The sequence below is a fragment of the Rissa tridactyla genome, chromosome 19 (assembly GCF_028500815.1).
Source record: "Rissa tridactyla isolate bRisTri1 chromosome 19, bRisTri1.patW.cur.20221130, whole genome shotgun sequence".
NCBI lineage: Eukaryota > Metazoa > Chordata > Aves > Charadriiformes > Laridae > Rissa > Rissa tridactyla.
In genome coordinates this window covers 677,239-699,496 of record NC_071484.1, presented here as the reverse complement: position 1 = coordinate 699,496, position 22,258 = coordinate 677,239, and the positions used below count along the sequence as shown (strand labels likewise).

At 42.6% G+C, this 22,258-nt stretch overlaps 1 protein-coding gene across 1 annotated transcript; it reads left to right on the top strand.

The window, feature by feature from the left end:
• Positions 1 to 5,398: 5,398 nt before the first annotated feature.
• LOC128919450 (olfactory receptor 49-like) lies at positions 5,399 to 6,352 on the top strand. The gene is given in 1 exon segment (XM_054224776.1): positions 5,399 to 6,352. A coding segment is annotated over 1 exon segment (954 nt).
• Positions 6,353 to 22,258: the final 15,906 nt, after the last annotated feature.

Sequence of the window (22,258 nt, the reverse complement as noted above, 5' to 3'; positions counted from 1 at the left end):
AGTAGTGGACATAACAGGCCATTTCATGGCATTGAGGTTCAATAAAATACAGCAATAAGGAGGGGACTGGAATGCTGTCAACATCTAAATTCAATGAAAATTTATATATGATTTCTATTAGCTGTGTTGTGCTTCATTCGACTTTACCCTTTCAGTTTGCATATATACTATGCATTGTAGATTTATGTGGTTTATGCTCAATATAAGGGTAGACATATCTCAGCACCACCTCTTTCCTTCCTCTTAAACGTGTTTTGACTAGAAAAGAGAAGGCAAAAGTGTGTGTGTGTGTGCTAATCGGAGAAAAGGGTGGGACAAGACCTCCAAAAATTCCTTCCAAACTAAGTTATGACCATTTTTAGATTCCAGGGACAAGCTTCCACCCCATATTAATGAGATAGTGGAAATAATCCTGTCGATAAAATCTATATTTAGAAGGAAAGAGACATTAGAGACGTTAGAAGTCCCCCTTCCCAAAGACCCTCCAACTAGACTCTGCACTGCTGATCACAACCCCCTGAGCTCTGCTATTCAGCCAGTTCTCAATCCACCTCGCTGTCCACTCACTTAACCCACACTTCCTCAGCTTACCTACAAGGATGTTATGGGAGACAGTGTCAATAGCCTTGATGAAGTCCAGGTAGACAACGTCCACTGCTCTCCCCTCATCCACCCAGCCAGTCATGCCATCGTAGAAGGCTATCACATTGGTCAAGCATGATTTCCCCTTGGTGAATCTATGTTGACCACTCTCGATAACCTCTTCCTCTACATGGTTAGAGATGACATCCAGGATGAGCTCTTCCATCACCTTTCCAAGGATGGAGGCGAGGCTGACTGGCCTGGAGTTTCCCGGGTCCTCCTTCTTGCCCTTTTTGAAGACTGGCGTGACATTGGCTTTCCTCCAGTCCTCAGGCACCTCGCCTGTTCTCCATGACCTTTCTAAGATGATGGACAGTGGCTTTGCAATAGCATCTGCCAGCTCCCTCAGGACTCATGGTTCCATCCTCTCAGGGCACATGGATTCGTGTGCGTCAAGTTGAAGAAGCCCTTCTTATAGTCCTTGACAATCCTTGCCAGATTTAATTCCAGGTGGGCCTTAGGCTTCCTTGTTGCATCCCTGCATACTCTGACAACATTCCCATACTCCTTCCAAGTGGCTGGTCCCTTTTTCCACATTCTGTAAACTTTGTTCTTCCATTTGAGATTTTCCAGAAGCTCCCTACTCATCCATGCAGGCCTCCTACCTCATTTGCCTGATTTCTTACTCATAGGGATGCACCAATCCTGAGCTTGGAGGAAGTGGTGCTAGAATATTAACCAGCTCTCTTGCACCCCCTTTATTCTAGAGCTTTAGCCCATGGGATTCCTGCAAGTAGGACTTTGAAGAAGCCAAAGTCAGCTCTCCTGAAGTCCGGGGTTGTAATTCTACTTTTTGCTCTGCTTCTTCCACACGGGATCCTGAACTCTGCCATCTCATGGTCACTGCAGTCAAGGCTACCCCCAGACTTCATATCCCCAACTAGCCCTTCTCTGTTTGTTAGCACAAGGTCCAGTGGCACACCTCTCCTCATTGGTCCCTCTGCCACCTGTCTCAAAAAGTTATCATCAATGGTCTGTAGAAACCTCCTGGACTGTGTGTGCCTGGCTGTGTTGCCTTTCCAGCAAATATCAGGGTGGTTGTAGTCGCCCATGAGAACCAGGGCCTGTGATCATGAGGCTATTTCCAGCTGTCTGTAGGCCTCATTGACTTCTTCTTCCTGATCTGTGGGTCTGTAGTAAACACCCACAACAGTGTCTCCCATATTATCCTGACCCTTAATTCTTACCCATAGCCTCTCAACAAGTTCTTCATCCACCCCTAGGCAGAGCTTTCTCACCTAAAGTGCAACTCCACCCCGCTGGCCTGTCTTTCCTAAAAAGTACATAGCCATCTGTCCTGGTTCTGGTGGGCATAGGGTTCATTTCCCCAAGGATCTGTCAGGAACACAGGTTCACACATCCCATGTGAGCCATGCCCAGTCTGCAGCCTTGAGCTGCCGGGGGAGGGAGCAGGAAGTTGCCACTTGGGAGCGGGCTGGGGCGTCCCGGGTCTGGTCGGTGAGTGGTGGTACTGTAATTGTGTTTGTACATTCCTCTGTACATTCCTCTCTCAGTGTTATTGTTGTTGTTTTCTTGTTCTTTTTGCTGTTCTGTTAAACTGTCTTTGTCTCATGCCACGAGTTTTGCCTTTTTCTTCTGATTCTCCCCCATGGCTGTGGGGCACTGAGAGGGCAGCCGCATGGTGCTTTGTTGCCAGCTAAGGCTAAACCACGACACCATCCATGACAGCATTCCAGTCATGTGAGCTATCCCACTGTGTCTCTGTAATTGCAGTGAGATCATGGCCCTGCAACTGTACACAGGTCCCTCGTTCTTCCTGCTTATTTCCCATGCTGCATGCAGTGGTGTACGGGCATTTCAGAGAGGGAGTAGAGCACATAGGTTTCCCTGGAGGGGTGAAAGAGGATCCACAACAGCCATTCACACCCTTGAGGTGGTTGGCCTTCTGAATCTCATTTTGGGAGTCAGCTAAGAACCATTTGTTGCTGCTCTGGTTGGCCTGGCTTATTTCCCAGTTGGATGTGATGGCATGAGCATTGCTATCTTGGGACCCCACTCCCCGAGTCCTTCAATTTAAAACCCACCTCACCAAGTTGGCCATCCTGCTGCCAAAGATTCCCCTGCCTATTCTAGACAGGTGGATTCCATCCCTCTCTAACAGGCCATATTCATCAAAGAATGTCCCATTGTCATAAAAGCCAAAACCCTCACAATGGTACCAGCCACGTAGCCAGGAGCTGGTATGTATTATCTGTCCATTTGTGGATGATCCCGTTCCTCTAATGGGTAAAATGGAGGGAAGGTAACTTGGGCACCAATTTTTTTCACTTGCACCCCCAGGGCTTTATAGTCTTCCTTAATTCTGCCCAGGTTCCAGCTTACAGTGTCATTCATGACCACATGAAAGAGTAACAGTGGGTAGTAGTTTGTGCTCTTGACAAGTTGTAGAACCCTCTCAGGAACATCTCAAACCTTACCTCCCAGAAGGACATGGACCTGTTGGAGCGGGTTCAGAGGAGGCCACAAATGATCAGAGGGCTGGAGGACCTCTCCTATGAAGAAAGGTTGAGAGAGTTATGGTTGTTCAGCCTGGAGAAGAGAAGACTCCAGGGAGGCCTTATAGCCCCTTCCAGTACTTAAAGGGGACCTACGGGAAAGATGGGGAGAGACTCTTTATCAGGGATTGTAGTGAGAAGATGGGGGATAACAGTTTTAAATTGAAAGAGGGTAGGTTTAGACTAGATAATGGGAAGAAATTTTTGACTCTGAGGGTTATGAGCCCCTGGCCCAGGTTGCCCAGAGAAGCTGTGGATGCCCTGTGCCAGGAGGTGTTCAAGGCCTGGTTGGACAGGGCTTTGAGCAACCTGGTCTAGTGGAAGGTGTCCCTGCCCATGGCAGGGGTCTTGGAACTAGATAGTCTTTAAGTAACCTTCTGACCCAAACCGTTCTATGATTCTATGATTCCAGTCAGCCTCTACAGAACTGTATGTGTAATCTAGGAAAGTGATTTGTCTTGTTTGCAGGAATCTGTAATTAGATGTAAGCTACTCTACAACCAATATGTGCAATCAATCAACACCTCCTGAGAATGGTGCAACTAGTGCAGATGTCCAAAATGGGCTGAGTTGCCGCTTGGAGGTTCTACATGACTTGTGAACTGCTACACGCAAAGAGGTTTCTGCTTCCCCAGATGATAATAACAGATGTTGTCACTGACATAATCTGCTCCTGTGATTTGCAGTGAAGAAACCAAAGTTTCTGAAGAATCGGGCAACTGTTTTCACTGAACTGTTTCACTGAACAACACTAGGGTTATTACCTTGTCTGGCATTGTCTTTTATGATGTTCTGTGGAACTGGTTTAACAGGGAGAAGAAGAACAATGAAAATACAGATGGTGAAGATTGTAAAGACATTTTACAAAGGACCGGATGGAGGAGTAAATAATTCTTGGATATTTGAAAGAGCTATGGTTACCTGAAAAGTAACAGTTTTACAGAGTGATTGACTTTGACAAAAGATCAATCTGGGAAGCAAGTTCCACGTTATTTTTCACTCAGTCAAGGTAATAAAGTGAGTCATCATTATGAGTAAAGTTTGTTGCAAGAAGGCTTCTCCTCCCTTCTTTTCCAATAATACATTTTTTTTGCACTTTTATTCTTTATCGTCTTTAACTCAAACCCACATATTTTTCTATCTTTTGAATAATTAATGAGGAGCTATATTGCAACAATGATGACAATAAAACATTACATATATTTTTTTAGCTGATATCAAGAGGTTCAGGTTGGTGTTAGTAAAACTAGTCAGAATTTAGCTAGCTAATGCCTGTGAACTAGTACTGAGTACCAAAGTCCCACATGTATTGAGTTCTGAAGAATGGGAAGCAGTCTGATAATTCAAATTTTTATAGGTTCCCATACAGCAAAGAATTAAACCATGCTTTTAGAGAGACCTAATGTTCATCATCATGCATGAATACATTGACAGTGATCACAGTCTAGAAAGAAATGTAATTAGAGAATTTAACGTGCTAATCCAGGGTGGTGTTTACATTTACAAGATGCCATGCTGTCCCAGGGTAGACATCTTTCCTCCTCCTTATTCTTGGTCAGTTACATAAAAGCCTTCATCATTTGGTGCTGGAGAATATGCCTGGAGAAGAGAGACAGAGCTCAGCCTTAGATAGTGCATTAGAACAGTGGGAGTATGAAGCATCTTAGACTTAAACCCTGACTTTCATCTTGTTACAAAGGTAACTAACTAACTATTCATGTGAAATTTTTTGAAAACAGACTCCTAGGAAAGTAGATTTATTTTCTTGCAACACATGTAGTTTCAAATACATCACAGAGTTTAGAAAACTCAACAACAATAGGATATCTTCTTCTCCCTTAAACTTTGTAATGGTTTTCTTAGATTGGAAAGAAATTGGAACAGGTTAGTAGAAACTGACTTCAGTGACATGTTTTTCTTTTGAAATCTTATTTTAGTCCTCTCAGCTTTCTTTTTGAAGATAGGATTTGACTGTGCAGTGGTATTATGAACTACAGCAGCTGTATAATTTTCCATATTTTGAAATCAGGAATAAACAAAAAGCTAGTATTGATGGAAAAGAAAACAAAAGTATTGAGTAGTTTATTAATAACATGCCTTTCTGTTAGAGAGTCATTCCACTTTCAGTTCACTGCTGATTCATGTTTCGTATACATTTAAATTTAAAATATAGCATTGAATCTTCCCTTTCCTCTCCCCCACAGTTATTCACAGCACAAGACACACAAGTAAATATTGCAATGGAAAACCAAATGATGGTCAAGAATTTCATCCTTGTGGGTTTCACAGCTGGCAGGAAGTTGCAGATCTTTATCTTTGTGCTTCTCCTCATCATCTACATATAAATTATAATTGGAAACTTAGTGATTGTCACCATCAGCATAGTGGACTGTGGGCTCCATGTGCCCATGTATTACTTTGTTTAGAACTTCTCACTCTTGGAAATTGGTTTCACTTCCTCTATCATTCCTAAGGTCTTGTTTAACCTAGCATCAGGAGAAAGGACAATTTCTGTGACTGGTTGCTTTGTTCAATTTTTTTTATATTTCATCTTTGGCATGACAGAGTTTCTTCTCTTGACAGCAATGTCAATTGACAGGTATGTAGCCATCTGCTATCCCTTGACATACTCCACCATAATGAGCAATGGGCTTTGTAGCTTATTAGTACTTGGTTCATGGGGGATGAGCTTTGTACTTCTTATTGGCCCATCAGTTGTTGTCTTCCAGTTACCCTTTTGTAACCAAAACATTAACCATTTCTTCTGTGACAGTGCACCTTTGGTAAAACTTTCCTGCATAGAAACACCTGTTCTAGATCTTGTTAACTTCTCAATAGCTGTTTTTTCTCTCCTGGGCACTCTCATTATCACAGTCCTGTCTTATGCCAATATAATTTCCACTATATTGCACATTTCATCTGCTTCAGGGAGGCAGAAAGCCTTTTCCACTTGTGCATCTCACCTTATTGTTGTCTTCATGTCTTATGGGAGTTGCATTTTCATATATGTTAAACCTATACACATGGGTGGGCTTGACATCAGCAAAGGGGTAGCTATTCTCAACACAGTGGTATCTCCTCTGCTCAACCCATTCATCTTCAGTCTGAGGAACAGGCAGGTTCAAGAAGCCTTGCAAAAATATTTGTGCAGTTCTTACAGAACAATTCTGAGTCTGATGGCAAGTGAAAAGTAGAGAAACTTTATGGTGAAGCACCTTAAAGGCTGAAGACATAAATATTCCTAGTATGCATTTGTGCAGTGAATGTCAGAAACTTTGTTACTGTCTCTGATCTCTTGTCCATCACTCACTTTTTTGCCTACATGACAAAAACTTCAATATGGTGGAAGATGAGTCTCCAATACATTTTAGCAATATAGCAGCTGGTTCTGAAAAGAAAACCAGGCATTTGATATACACCATACTGGAAATACAGGAGCGATTTAGGAGGGCAATAATAAGAGGAGAAAGACCATATTGGTGTATGAACATGGACTGCAACAAACTGAACTTGCCACAGGAAGGTACACTTAATGAGGTTACAGAAGAAAGAAGTTTTTCTTTGATCTAGAAAGCGGTCAATGCTGTAGATTTGCAAACTTTATTTTACAAGCCCTGATTGTTCTGTTTCTGTGCTAATGGAATTTTTCTTTCAGTTTAAAGAAACAGAACTAATATTACTCTGTCAGGGACCTTGATGGGTGGTGGGATACTTTAAGGCATATATATTTGCTTACTACCTGAATCCTTGCCTTGTAGTGGTTGTGTTGTGTTATAGTTTTGCCTTCTGTGGGAAGTATGGACTTTGAATACTAATTAATGAAGAGCTTCTAGAAATCTGCCAGTGCATTTTAAGATCCATCTTTTGGAAGAGTACTGAGAGTCTGGGGGTTGCGATGGTATTTGTACTTTTGGGAGCCTTGGGTGGAGATGTGTTCTACTCAATCTAGTGGGAAAACCCTTGAACTTTAAACCTACAAGAAAATTAAAAACTCCAGCCTTGTTTTCGAACGCCTCGCAATTCCAAAGCTGTTAGGAAGATTTTCAGGGTGGCCACTTTTAAAATCTGAAGCCAGAGTTCAGAAGACGAAAACCTCATACTTTTCAAGTTCCTGGTTGTTCTTTACTGTTGTCACCTGCATCTGAGGCCGTACCAATTTGGACTTGTCTAAGAAGACTCTGGGTGTGAAGGTCATGTTGACTTTACCAGCTCTTTCCAGATGAATTTTCTTTCCTAACCTCGCTGTTTCGCTTGACCTCTGTGGTGGACCTGTTAATTGCCAATATTGTTTATAGCACCTTCTTTTCTGAGTCTGAATTGAAAAGACTTTTATTTAAGAATAAAATTTTATTTTATAACAAAAATGGTTTTATTTATTTATTTATTTTTACTCAGGAAAATAATCCTTTGGCCTTTGCCCAAAAGACAGCTCCCTTTTCTGTTTTTCAAAATGGCTGTGTAAAAATACAGTTGTTATTTTAGGCCTGTCATAATCATATAAGTCCAAAAGCAAAATAAAAGTGGATCATTTCAACATACCATCTGTTCCTTCCCTGATGCTAATTATGAAAACTACAAAAGTTTTAATTACTGTGGGATCATCACCATTAGAGCTATGAGGCTTAGGAAGAGTTAGGAAACTCTGTTAATTGAATGGTCTAGAACTAGTAAAGCCTGAAAAGTTTCTCCAGTTATTCTTCAAAACTGTTTTTCTCGCACGGAAGTGAAGCATTTAGTGTGTCTAGTGACAGAACAAAAGAAAACCAAAAGGCCCAAAAACTCACTTGAAGCTGTTTTGGCGACAGATGCAGGCCACGATTTAGCAAACACTTGAAAACATGAGCTCAGTGATCAGCTAGTGTCTCCATGAACACACATTTAGGTCATAAACTGCAGATCAGTTGAAGAGCATGTTACTCTCTATAGTGAGCAGTTCACATCTCCACATCAGTACAGTTAAGAAAACCACAAAACCAAACGTTTCCTTTTTCTTTTTAACTCTTTCTCATTAAAGCTTGGATGTGGTCAGAAATATTTATTTGTTTATTTTTCCTAGAGAGAAACTGGAAATATTAGGAGATTTACGAAGCGTGTTTCTGTTCTAGAGTTCATATAATACCTGCAATGGGGCTTCATTTAAATGATCCTACTCTGAATAGAGCATTTTCAGAGCTTTGTGAAACACAGCAGGGTGTGTACTCCTGAACCTGCAGGACCAGGTGAAATCAACGATGATCTTTGGGGGATCTTATCTGACAGTATTAGTGAAGTGAACTTGCTTAAAGTAGACATTATAATGTAGTTTTAAAAGTTTGCCAGTCTTCCCGTTGTTACTGCTCTGGCAGGGACCCAGTCTTACTGAAGGAGGCACACAAGTTTCATGGTTGTTGCAGAATGTGCAAGTAGGGTGGCCAGGCAGGGTGGTGTTACAATAGTAGATAGAGGAGGAGGTAAATCAGGCTGTTGCATTGTAGGAATGTGTCTGAGAGAAAATGATCACGTGAGCCAGCCTCCCTACTATGAGAGATTAGACTAAGGGCAAAACAGGTGGTAGAAGATGGAATTAGTACATGGGAAAAATGAGAACTGAGAAAGTAGAAAACATGTTGTGCTAATGACTAAGCAATTTACTATGCAAATTCTTGTAACCAATCTGATGTGTGAATGAACTGCATGGACAGCGCGTGGACAGTGTAACTAGCTAATCAGAAATAAGCAAGTGGCATGTACGGCTACAACACAGGGTATAAAAGATGATGATCTGTGCTTAATAAACGGCTTCTGTTGATTCACATTGGATCGTCTGGAGTCCAGTTATTTCTCCTCATTGCATCTTGGTGGATATCACACATTGGCAATGCCTCTGAAGAAGTGTGAGTGGGCACAGCTTTTCCCATTACAGGTGTTTCCCTGATCACAGAAAGGCTAGAAATATATTGTTAATTGTTTGTCTGAACACATTGCTCCGCAGAAGTGGGAGAAGATTCATAACTAATAATATTCATTATTGAGTATCGAACTAATAATATTCATTAATTCATAACTAATAATAGTTATTATTCATAACTAGTAATAGTCTGTCATGTTGGTATACTCTGAGTCTAGCCATCGGAACTGGAGTCCTATTTTGCAGGAGTAAAGTACATATACAAATTGCTGGGATCATTTTAAGGATTTCTGAATATTGATTTTGCAGAAGTCATAATGAGTAATTCAGGTATGTCTGTCTGAAACACAACAGAGTTTCAGTTCTGTACCAGTTCTTCATTAGCTTGACAAACATACTGAGGTAGGAGGAGAGGTAATAACTGTGTCTAGTTCTCTCCTGAGGAAAATTAACCCTGAAAGGAAAAAAATAAATAAAAAATAACATGACGATTAGAAGAAATGTCTTCCCTTTTTATTTAAAAATAGACATACACAGAAAAATATCAAGACCAGAAATATCTTTGGGAATGGTTGAAAAGGAGCAGGAATTATCTACAGGAAAAAATTAACCAAATGTCCTTGGAAAAAGAAAATATATAATTCATGGTCTTCTTTCTACCTTCCTTTTTAAAAAATACATAGATTGTATCAAGAGTCCATCTTTTGGGTAAAAAAATGTCCTCCTTCTTTCGGGACTTTCTCCTCAGATGTGGATGCCAAGGAAGGGTTATTAGCAGCGTCATAAAAGCAGCAGCAACTTTGCTGAATTCCAGGGAGCAGCTTTCATTGTGTCAGACACCAACAAGCACAGAATAACATTGTTAAGAATTGAATAGATGGTGATAATGAATGACGATGATTAAAAACTAACCACTGATGATGTATAATATTAATGAATGTCAACCTAGTGAAGTTCTGTTTTAAAGTTTGAAACTAGACTAATTTATTAGTAATCTGAACATTCCCATGACAGTGCTGACTAGTGCCTTCATATACATGACATGTAATTCTTTGATGTTCATACACATACATCACAGTTGCAACACAAGGCAACCAATGAATATACAGGCTGATCTCTGCAAAAAAAAAAAAACAAACCAAAAAGTAATCATGGAAAGGTTAGAGTTGGAAGGCACCTTAAAGATCATCTGGTTCCAACCCCCCTGCCCTGGGCAGGGACACCTCCCACTGTCCAACCTGGCCTCGAACACCTCTAGGGATGGGGCAGCCACAGCTTCTCTGGGCAACCTGGGCCAGCGCCTCATCACTCTCACAGTCAAGAATTTCTTCTTATTATCTAACCTTTTTGTTTAAAACTGTCACCCCTCGTCCTATTGCTGCACTCCCTCATAAAGAGTCCCTCACCACCTTTCCTGTAGGCCCCCTTCAGGTACTGGAAGGCCACTATAAGGTCTCCCTGGACCCTTCTCTTCTCCAGGTTGAACAACCCGAAGTCTCTCAACCCTCAGCCTGTCTTCACAGGAGAGGTGCTCCAGCTGTCTGATTATCTTTGTGGCCCTCCTCTGGACTCGCTCCAACAGATCCATGTCCTTCTTATGTTGGGGGCCCCAAAGCGGGATGCAGTACTCCAGATGGGATCTCACAAGAACGGAGTAGAGGGGTAGAAGCCCCTCCTTTGACCTGGTGGCCACGCTTCTTTTTGATGCAGGCCAGGATGCAGTTGGCTTTCTGGGCTGCAAGCGCACATTGCTGGCTCATGTTGATCTTCTCATCCACCAACACCCCCAAGTCCTTCTCCTCAGGGCTGCTCTTGTAAGAAAAATCTAAGTATTGTTTTTGCAAAGGAACAACTTGGCCAGTCTGCAATGATGTAGCTAGAGAATGATTAACAACACGTAGGCTGATCAAGAGAGAGGCAAGAATGCTCATCCCTTAGACAAAGGAGAAACCAGCCTATGCCGGACCGGTGGTTTAACGGGAGGATGAATGTTTAACTGAGACCAGCTACTGTGGGCAATAATACCAAAAAAAGGAAGAAACAAACAGGTGGAGTAAGGGGTTTAGGAGGGGTGATGGGGAGAAGTAAACAGAGGCGGAGCAAATGGAATTAGTTTTAGGCAAATCGGACAGGCTGTAAACTCCGGAATACCTAGCCAGTGGTGAAACAGGGGAGGGAAATTTCGGCCGGGGATAGGAAATAAAAAGAAGTTACTTCGGGACCTCAGGTGTGCCTACCTGCTAGGTCACCTGTTCTTGCAAGAATGTCTAAATAAAATGTGCTTCGTATCGATCACTGCCTGAGCCATTGTTAGTGGATAAGGAGCGTTTCACACACTCTCAATCAATTCTCCACCCAGCCTGTATTTGGCTTGGGATTGCCCCGACGCAGGTGCAGGATCTTGCTCTTGGCCTGGTTGAACTTCATGAGGTTCATATGGGCCCACATCTCAAGCCTGTCCAGGACCCTGTAATTTTGCAAAAGAAATGTCCAGTTTCTTGGGCACAGAAAGGTAGCCTGGTTTATATGATGGTGGGGCTGATTGCTGGTAGAGATGCCATCATTCAGCTGCTAAGGATGAACATAGAGCATGATCAACCATCCAAAGTTACAATATAGTGCAACAGGTTGCAAGTGACCACTAGCATCAATTCAGGTTGGATGAACCAACTTAAGGATATCCAGGTGTTATGATTTGGGAAAACCCATAACAATTTATTGTCATTTAGACAATTATTCTATCACCTGATGATCCCTCCACACCTGGAAAGGGGAATCAGGGAAAGCAAGGAAACACAAGGGTTGAAATATAAGTAGATTTAATAGGATAAGACTAAATAATTAACAATAATACTAAAGAACCAGTATTAATCCTGATACTAATATAAGATATACAAGAATTATACTCAGCCAATTATATCAGTAGGAAGCTGTGCACTCCCAGCAGTGGACAGTAAATGTCAGACACTGTGAGCGCAACAGCTTCAGGAGGAAGGGAAGGCCTCAGGGATCCGGCACTGGGGCAAGGAGTTTCTCTGGACTGCCACCATCAAAGGAGAGAGAAACTACACAGCAAACTTTCTAATTTACATAGAATGTGACGTTCACGGTATGAAATAATCCTGTTGGCCAGCCTGGGTCAGATGCCCAGGCCTTGCTCCTCCTCATCCCTGCACCTGGTAAGGCTTGAAAACACTGAGAGCTTGAATCCCACATAGCCTAGCTGGCTATGAGGTAAATATTTTCCCAAATTCAGACACTAGAGTCTTCCAAAGGCAGAGTTTTCCTTAGCATTAGAGCAGAAATTTGTCCTGTGTTGCTCAAAGCAGGACACCAGGAAGATGGAGGAGGAGGTTGGGATTCACAAGTAGCCACTAAAAAAGCCTTTATTTCCAAGATAAGGCTGACAAAGATTTTGGGGGAAATCACTAAGGTGAACAGAATATCTTAGAAGTGGCTGAGGAAGAAGTACTTTAAAGTGTGGAACTGTGGTGAAACACAACGGTGGAAAGTATGACCATATTCCCCAGGAGAGTGAGCAGATAAATCAGCAGCAGAGTGAAAATTTGCATCTTTCAGGTGCAAAGGTCACCAGAAAGAATTCCCTATCCCAGGTCTGATTGAGAGGATCCATCTGAGTGCCCGGCCTGTTGAGAGGACCACCTGAAAGGTGGGATAAACAGTCAGTTGAATCTAAAATTACACAGCATCTCTGGGGAGACGACAGATGTGAAGGTGTTGCTGAAAGATGGCAGCTAGTATGGAAGAAGTATGTGGGTGTCTGGGGGTGCTAACTGTAAAGATATGTGGAAGATGAGAGGGTCTGCTTCCTATGGTTATCTGATCAAGGACCTTTTCAGTGCAAATATTTTAATAGGGAAAGAGGGAAGCGATAAACAAAAGCACAGAGGGGCACAAAACCTGGTTAACAAGGGGTAATGGAGACAATGGCAAAGACCAAAAGTCTTCAGTCACCAACTGACAGGCCATTAAGAAACTCCAGACACAGCTTTGGAGAGGCCTCCCTGAAAATTTGTAACTGATAAGAAAGGGGACAAGAGGAACTGAGGATTTGGGATATTCAACGGGTGAAATTACAAAGGAATGTTTGTGGAAAGAGGACTGGGGAAGAATAAACTGGGGGGGACAGTTAGGTGTGTAGATGGGGTGGGTCAGTGCTCTGAGCCCTGCACCTGATCACCGCAGTCTGTCCTGTCTTCTTATTAAATCCTTTCTTAACTCTTTCTGTGTAGTGTCACTCTATCCATGTGTACATGTGCATGGACTAAGTGCCAGCTAATGGGGGGACTGTCATGAGTGGATTTGGTGCCAGCTACCAAATAGGAAAGAGGAAATATAGAGATATACATGTGTATGTGCATATATTTGTACACACCTGCATATACACATATATATGTAATATAGGAGGCATTGTGATGATTGATTTAAACGTTTATTTTAAATGAACCAGGAGATTTGAGATCCTTATAAAAGTTTTACTGTTTCATTTCTCAGTTACTTTTTCAGTTGAGCAAGTGATGTCTTTTATACTAGAAGACTGTAGGGAAGATTAAAGAATTTATAGTGATATATACTGGTAATGTTCCCTCTACCAGTTACACTTCTACAGGAGACATTAGCCTAATTTATGTCCTCGAAAAGATGGATGTCTAGCGAAAATTAATCTGGGCTCCTACTTTGAAGCCCAGAGTACCATTAAAAAGTGATTAACCCCATCTGGACATAGGCAGCATGAACTACCCCTTACCATAGGTTTTTCTCCATAGCAGAACACAGGATAGCTAGATGGGAATAGTTACCCGACAATGCTATTGTTTAAATAGAGATGAAACGTATTGCACCTGTTGTATATGTAAAAACCTTCATAAGTCTGTCCTGGATGTAGCTTTTTGTAAGAATTTGCACTCCAGGGAATTATTTCATGCTAAAATATAGACTATACAGACAATACTTTAAATCTCTGCTTTATTAAACTTTATATCACCTGTTTTTTGTTACCTTGCTCTTTTTCATCCTCACAGGTTGTTGTGAAGTGGTTCTAAATGAAAGAAAGGGCATATGAGTCACATCTATTAATTGCTCATATATTTAGTTTTACTAACAATAAAAAAATACAAAAGTGGGGCTGTCCTTACATTCATACTTATCAAAATAAGCATGAAGTTTACTTGGGAGTAGAAATCATGATCTTCCCGTGCTAAGTACATTTTAAAAATTATCCAAGTTTCTGGCCGTCCCTGCTTTAGGATAGGAACACCTTACTAATACATTATTGTCAGCACATTCTGTGTCTATTCACCCTTATTTATATCATACAATCCAATTACACATACATGCAAACAGTCTAAATTTCTTGGACAACAGGTTATTCTGAAGTATTTTCTTTTTCTCGTCCTAAACCAGAGTATAATACTAACATGTCTCAGTCTCTTAGGGCCTGGACTACCTTCAGTAGCCACCAATGGTTCTCGGAATAATGAAAAGTCAAAAATGGGAACACTTTTATGAACAAGCCATCAATGTTGAAGTCACCCCCCGCCAAATAACAAATACATTCTGAGGCGGGAAGGAAAATAAATATCTGTCAGCAATGTCTGTACTCAGCATATCATTAAACCTCTCTATGTGGTATTGTGAAGCAAACTGGGTGGCTCTGGACCGAGGGAAGATATTCAGGTAGCTCCATTGCACATTCACAGGCATTTAAATGTCCCACTACTGTGCAAAGACTATTAGCTGGGAATGGGCAATTAACTCAGCTCATCCAACATGAAATCCTTAGGGAGAAAATGGATCGCTTAAGGCATAAAGGGTCTGCAGAACTTTAAAGAAGAAGCCGAGTTGATAAATCAGCATGGAAAACCAGAGTATCTTAGCTAGTAACAAAAATTAAAATCTTGTAAAGAGCCCCAGATTCTCAGACAGACGTGATGAATCAGCTATTGCAGAGTATCTCAGCTCTATGGAGTCAGTGAACATAAGGATCTATATTTCATTTCCCTGTGTTTCTTTTCATTTTGGGTGGTAATGATGCTTAAAATTTGTGAGCAAGTCTGCACAGCTTCATCTGGGTAAGATGGCTTTGGTAACGACTGCTGATAGTAGAGTGAGTGCAAAAGACCTGTGGGAACAGAATACCCAAACCTGTCTCTTCTGAGAACTCTTTCTGCCCTACTGTAGTGGCAGCTTCATTTCTGAATTAACAAACTTCAGGCTGCTATTATCACAAATGAAGCTCTCTGTCCCACATACCTCTCTGTCTCACCTTAACTCCCACAAAGGAAGTCCTTTGAAAGGAAGGAGCACATCCACTTGATCTGAATGGGAGGGCAGGGGTGACAGGTTCTGTTAATGTTCTGAAATTTGTTGGACACCTAAGTTGAAAGATTCCACTGTGAGATAAAACAAATATATTCCTTAACTGCTAAGAGAAAGAAAATAATGAAGATTTTTTCACTGGGGAACAAGTGGAGTCTGATGGCTGATTATGACCAGACAACACAGCTGAGGAGCAGACGGGATGGGGCAGGAGTGTATTTTGTGTACGTAACTGCACAGATATACAGAAACAAGGGAATATATCTGCATATACACATATGCAATGGAGAGGAGCATTAGTGATTTGATAAAGATTGAGTTAGCCTTTGAGTGCTTATTAAGGAAACCTCTCATGTTCACAACAAAAAGCAGCAGCTTGTTTTGATTCAGCATAGAAGTAGGGCTTTTTGTTACAACAGAATGATCCCGGTTCAAACTGAAATAAGGGCTTTCATGTAGAAGTTTTTCTCATTTGGGTTTTGCTCTAACTCAGCTACAGCAGCTTCCATCTGAAGTTCCACAGTTCACATCTGCAAGAACAGAACCCCAAAGAGTTTTGGCTCCTGCAAGTTTTTCTTTCCCACCCCTAGCCTTGCTCTCATTAATTTTGTTGTCAAAGGTTTTCACAAACCATTAGTCAGGCTTTTGTCAGGTATTTGTCATGAGGAGAGGCTGAGGGAACTGGGCACGTTTAGTTTGGGGAAGAGGAGGCTGAGGGGAGACCTCATTGCCCTCTACAAATACCTGAAAGGAGGTAGTACAGAGGTGGGCGTTGGCCTCTTGTCCCAGATGAATAATGACAGGACCAGAGGAAATGGTCTGAAGTTGTGGCAGGGGAGGTTTAGGTTAGATATCAGGAAGAATTACTTTACTGAAAGAGTGGTCAGGCACTGGAACAGCCTGCCCAGGGTGGTGGTTGAGTCACCATCCCTAGAGGTATTTAAGAAACGTCTTGATTTAGCACTTCAGGGCATGCTCCAGTGGCAGAGATTGTAGGGGGGGTTTTTTGTGTGTGTATGGTTGGACTCGATGATCTCAAAGGTCCCTTCCAACCATGAAGATTCTATGATTTGTCTCACTACCCTTGGATCACGTGCTTGAAATCCTTTTTTCCTATCTCAAACAGCCAGGGATTTAAAGCAGCCCCTTTTTCTCCTTTACACAGGAGAAAGCCCGCAGTTCTGACCGCCGTCAGCCCACAGCAGAGAGACTCAAAAACACCAACAAAGACTCAACATTTACCTCAGACCCAGACAAAAGGCTGGATGAGGAACCCCTACTCCTACCAGTTACTTTTATGTTATGGATGCTGCTTTTTCTCTCTTCTTAAGATATGCAAGATGCATAAAGGCAACCATAGCCTAACGGACATTTTTTACAAGTATTGTTATAGGTACCAGGAAAATCACCCCCTGATAGTTGGTTTGCCAACAGAACTCGTAAGCATTCTGGAAGGACTGCTCAGCCTTTTTGTTCCTCCCTGTTGTTCCCAGTAGTGGTTTGGTTTCAGTCAGGTCTCAAACTGAAATAGATCTGTTAGCAATTTTCCCATCTGTAGGAACGTGCCAATAAAACAAAGAGTGTGTGAGAAAGCAGAACAGGGAAGAATGCAGCATTGCCTTCCCACCTCAAGGACCTTTAACAGCACTATGTTATCTGTATACAAATGACATATGTTCCCTTCCAGTACTTGGTACTCCTAAAAGTACAGCAGGCTATGATGTCGAAAAGAGCTAAAAGTCCACAAAACTGAGTGGCCTTGATGGCATACTCTGAAACCATAGCAACAGGAATAGAAAGTCCCTAAACCAAAAGGCCCATAAACATAAATAGTCCAATCTTGAAGTCAGACATTGTTCCAAGTGGAGCCCCAACAGAATAGAAAGTTAAACAGTAACCTAGTGGTAGCTGATAGGATGAAGGTATAACCTCTAGTTAAGTTAGATTATTTTAATACTAAAAATCACACCTCTAGGAGGAGATTTTATATGTAAATGTAAGACCACCTTAGTATAATGAGCCCGACATGTGCAAATGAGGTGTTGTCGTGTAATTAAAAGTGACCAGTCAGCTATTTTGATGTGATTTTTCTTCATTACCTTTTTGTATGAAAGACCTAACAGGTGTGCTGGCTGCATGAGATGCCTACCACCCTATTCTGCAGAACTGAAATGAAGACAACTATCTTAACTCAGTGTGTTGATTGGCTCTCACACACTGGGTGAAGAACCCTTGTTTTTAGGGACAACAGCTAGACAGGGAGTTGGCATTTGATGAGACCCATCACCAATTCTGTCTCCAGCTTTCTCTTCCTGTAAGCCAGCTCAGAGGGACATTGTTGTTATCTTGGGTATCAGGATTTTTTGGTGCATCACAGAAGATACTGGTCTCCTGGGAGGTGACTCCTGTCCCATTTAGAATCATAGAATCATAGAATGTGTTGGGTTGGAGGGACCTTTACAGGTCATCTAGTCCAACCCTGTTCTCTCCGAGCCCTTAAGGCATCCAGTTTTTCAACAGGATTATGATCTGAAATCTGGTTTGGCCCATCTGAAGTGGAAGCAAGAAGTCCCATGCATGAATTAGCCCATGGTACTGGGATTGACAGCCTCCTGGGAATCTGCTGCAGTGGACTGCGTGCATCGTGGTGGATAATTTAAAAAGGTTCTGGCCTGAAAATCTTAAAAGGACCACAACGAGCATGAATGATAATATCAGCACATCCTGTTGGCAACTGAATAACCTGAGGCCAGAAGAAAGTATCAGGCATTACCTCACCAGACACCTGAGAAACATGTTGTTCAGCACTGTCCATAAGCCTTCTGGCAATGAGTCAGCCCTTGTTCACACTAAATAGCCAGAGCTCTGGAGATATCTCCCTGCAGCCAGAGCTCCTGGCAGGTTCTGGCTCTAGGCAGTCACACAGGAACTTTTCTTTCCTTAGCTGAATAGGCTGGTTTTGAAAGAAAGGTGTTAAACACCCAGAAGGAAGACACAAATTTGGAAACAGATGTGGTTGTTTTGCAAATGCTAAGCAAACAAGAACAGTAAATGTTAATGACTGTAAAAAAAACCAACACAAAAAAACCAACAAAAAAACCCAAACCCAAACCAAACAACTGAACAAAAAAAACCAAACCAAAACAAAAAGAACAGGTGAGATGAACAAGTTTTAGCACCTGAACTGTGAACTTCTACTTGGGGGAGGGTGAAATCTTCTCCAAGTATCCTTTTCCTTTTCTAACCCCTTGTTCTCATGTCTAGCTCATTTTTCATGGCTAACCCCAAACAGCCAGCACAATCCCTAAACCTGCCATTCTGAGCACACCCCCGGAGCAGCAGTCTGTACGAGCCTGCCGGATTAATGTACAGCAGAAAAAGGGATATTCTACTTTGTAATAAGTAAGCTTGGCTACTTTATTAATGCATGCCTTACTAATGACTGTATCCTTGAAGAAGATCTGAAAGGCTGATAAAGAAGGACTAAAGGCTGATAAAAACAAAACATCGTAGCCCAGGAGGTGCTGAAAGCCAAATAATTGCAAAAAAACCATAAAGTCAGCAAAAGTCAGTTTTAACTAAGGGAAAGGTGGCAGGGGGAGATCTCCGACTCAATTGGAGATGAACAGGCTTACCCCCCACTGTACTGGAGCACGTGCATATCAATTAAAGGGCACTGTAACTTTAAATGAAAGCAAGGAATAATACTAACCAATTGAAATTGTTAAAATAAGGTACTAACCAATAATCATAACTAAAGGCATGTACTTCTGTGTTTTGATTCATATAACTGTACTGAAGATTTTGTGAACAGGTACGCTAGCTTTGTGGAATACCACCTAGCGCCCATCTCTGCGCAAATAAACTATAATAAAATACCTTTGGTCTCTGTGTACGTTGGCGTCTTGCACGGCACTTCTTGGGACAACAAGATAGCTGAAACTGCTGATTTTCACGATGCACATGCCTGATTGCCCCCAGTAGCCTTCTAGGTGGTCTTTCTTGGTATCTCATGCAGAAAGACTATAGTTCTTGTGTATATAGTTCCCACATGCAAGAATGTTCTTTTTACCTCAAAGGAATAAAGCAAAAACATTTTGTTCCACTACCTTTTAGTGAAGACTCATGTTTCTGAAAGGAATTCTTCTCTCTCCCTGCCTGCCTTTCTAAAATTGTTCTGACAGCCAGACACCTCCAGAGATATACCTGCTACGTAATGTATTCCCTCCACATCATCCCTACAGTTTTGAGGAGAAATAAAGAGTGTTTTGTAGCCAGTGATGCACAGCTAGGGTGCACTCTCAGGGCAGGCCACCGTGTTCCTGACAGCTTTTCTCAAGGATTGCTTGACCTCTCCATTCCTCAGGCTTACAGTGGATTGACCAGGGGTGGGAAGATGGTATAGAAAAAGGAGAAGGTTTTGTTCAGGTTACTCAGTGGAGGTGTCCCAGGCAGCAAAGAGACAGTAAGAAGTGTCCCTTAGAAAATGTTGACCACAGTGATGTGTGAGAAGGCTTTCAGTTCTCACACATGGTATAAAAGGCCTTCTGCCTCCCCTTACTTGATGAGATCCTCAGGATGGAATCTGTAATGCAGACATAGGATGCCAGAGGGAATAAAAATAGCAAAACTGCATCTGGGATGGACATTATAGCAGCCTGGTGTCACTACAGGAGAGCTCCAGCAAAGAGATCAAATCACAGACGTTGTGACGTCAATTGTCAATTGGGTTGGGGCCACAAAACTTCAATAGGCTTGAGAAGTATGTGATGATTGTGGGACTAGTCGTTCCTCCATGCCACAAGCCAACTGCCAACTGGAAAAACGCCTTCCAGTTCACCATTCTTGTATAGAGCATGAGGTGACATACGGCCAGGTACTGTTCGTAGGACATGGTGGTCAGCAGGTAACACTTGGAGACTACAAGAGACTCAAAGAAATAGAGCTGAGCCATAGCAGTCCTGAGCAGAGGTGGTGCAACAGTCAGGAAGCTGGCCAGCAGCCTAGGAAGATCGATGGAAGCGTAGCAGATCTCCAAGCTGGACAAATTCTCCACTGGGCTGGGGAGATGCTGGTGTGTTGCCACCAGCACAACAATGAAGGTGTTCCCAAGCACAGTCTCTGTATAGACTGAGAGAGAGAAGAGGAAGAGAGGCACCTGGAATCACATGCTTTCCTGAATCCAAGCAGGAGAAACTCTCTAGGTGATGACTGTTGTTCACATTCCCTTTCTCCATGCAGGTCTTGTGGAACTCAGCAGGTTGGTAGCTCTCAGGGGTCTGAGAGTGCTTGTCCAAAGGTATCTGAAAGTGCCTGCATAACTATAACACTGCACTGCTAATAGTGACCATGGCTGTGTGGCTGACTGTTTGATAGGTATCCACTGCCAATTGTTAGAGTCAATCATATCACAGTTATATTGTAGTCACATACTGGCAAATTTAAAGAGACATAACTGACATAAATGCGCCTGCTATTGCTGTGATTATCATAACCACAGGCCACAGCCTAGGTAAGGTATTACAGATCTCTCCACGTGTACTTCCTATAGTCACAGTTTCTTTCCTCACTGGCTCATGCCGCTTTATGCTTTCCTCCCCAATAACAGAGGAAAACACACAACTGATGTCATATCATATCAGATGCCTTTTTTCCTGTCAGGAGAAGAATTGGCACCGCGGGTGCTGAGTACCTCTGAGCTCCCAGCTGTGGTTTTAGGGCTCTGTGTTCTGTTGCCATTAAGAGGCTGCTGAGTGCATAGAGTGGGGAGTGGGGAAGGAGCAGCATCTAGCGTGTGCTTGTGGTAAATACCCATTACAAACCTGCGTGCATGCTCAGGGAAAGCCCATGCTTGAGGAACAGAACCCTCTGCCCAGAGTGCATCCTAGGGTTTTCCCAATTTCCCAAGATTGTGGGTAAGCACAATGATGTCCCCGCTTATTTGCTCCCCATGGCTTTTGAGCCTTTAGAGGGAGATGAAGGTGCTGAAGGAAAGCAGCTAAGGGTCCATAGAAATTCTGGGATGGGTGGGCTGCTCAAAAAGTGATGCACCCAAACTCGAATGCACCCTTCTCTGAGGCTGGGATGAATTGTGTCTGGAGATGTTAATGACAAGTGCAATTAGGAGAGGTTCCCCCGCTGAACACTGTGAATGAAGAGTGTGATGGTGCCTGTGAATGAGGACTCAGGTCTGGGTGTCACCTGTTCTGCCCCATATCGCTTACCTACCTATTCTCTCTGAAAGCCCTTACCTCACAGGAAGGCCAACAGAAAGTTTAGCTTTTTCACTCTTCCTTCCATAGATGGAGCTCTGGACCTGAAGCACCTGAATGCCATATCCTGGTGTTATGGAAATAATCGGTGTCCTGGAGGGTGCCTCCTATGGGATTTCAGGGAGGGAGCACTGCATAAGTGTATCCCTGTGGAGGATGAAAGCTCTGAGTGGGTGCAAACTGTTTCAACACCTCAGGCAATGGCTGTCCCTCCCCAGACCTCCAAAGCATTTCAGCCTGCTGTGAGAAAAAGAGAAACTGAGGTGGGGCAACAAGCATAGCCTTTTCCAAACTGATGCAGCAGAGCCTGGTGAGGCTCCGAAAAGGGGATTCAGCTCACATTCTGCAGAAGACTAAAGTGGGATTGACTCCTTCAGAATTAGGCGGCCCGTGGCTGACTGAGGTTGCCTTTTCAGCCTCTGCCAGTGGTCAATGGGGAGAAAGAAGCAGAGTCTGGTATTCCCTCCAGGCCATGGAGACCAAGTTCGATCAACCCTTGGAAGTATCTTGGAGGGAAGAAGCCAAAACCTGTCCCTGGGTCAACAATGCATTTGTTGGTGGCTGAAGTAAACTGAGCTACCAGTACTTCCTCACAGCCATGA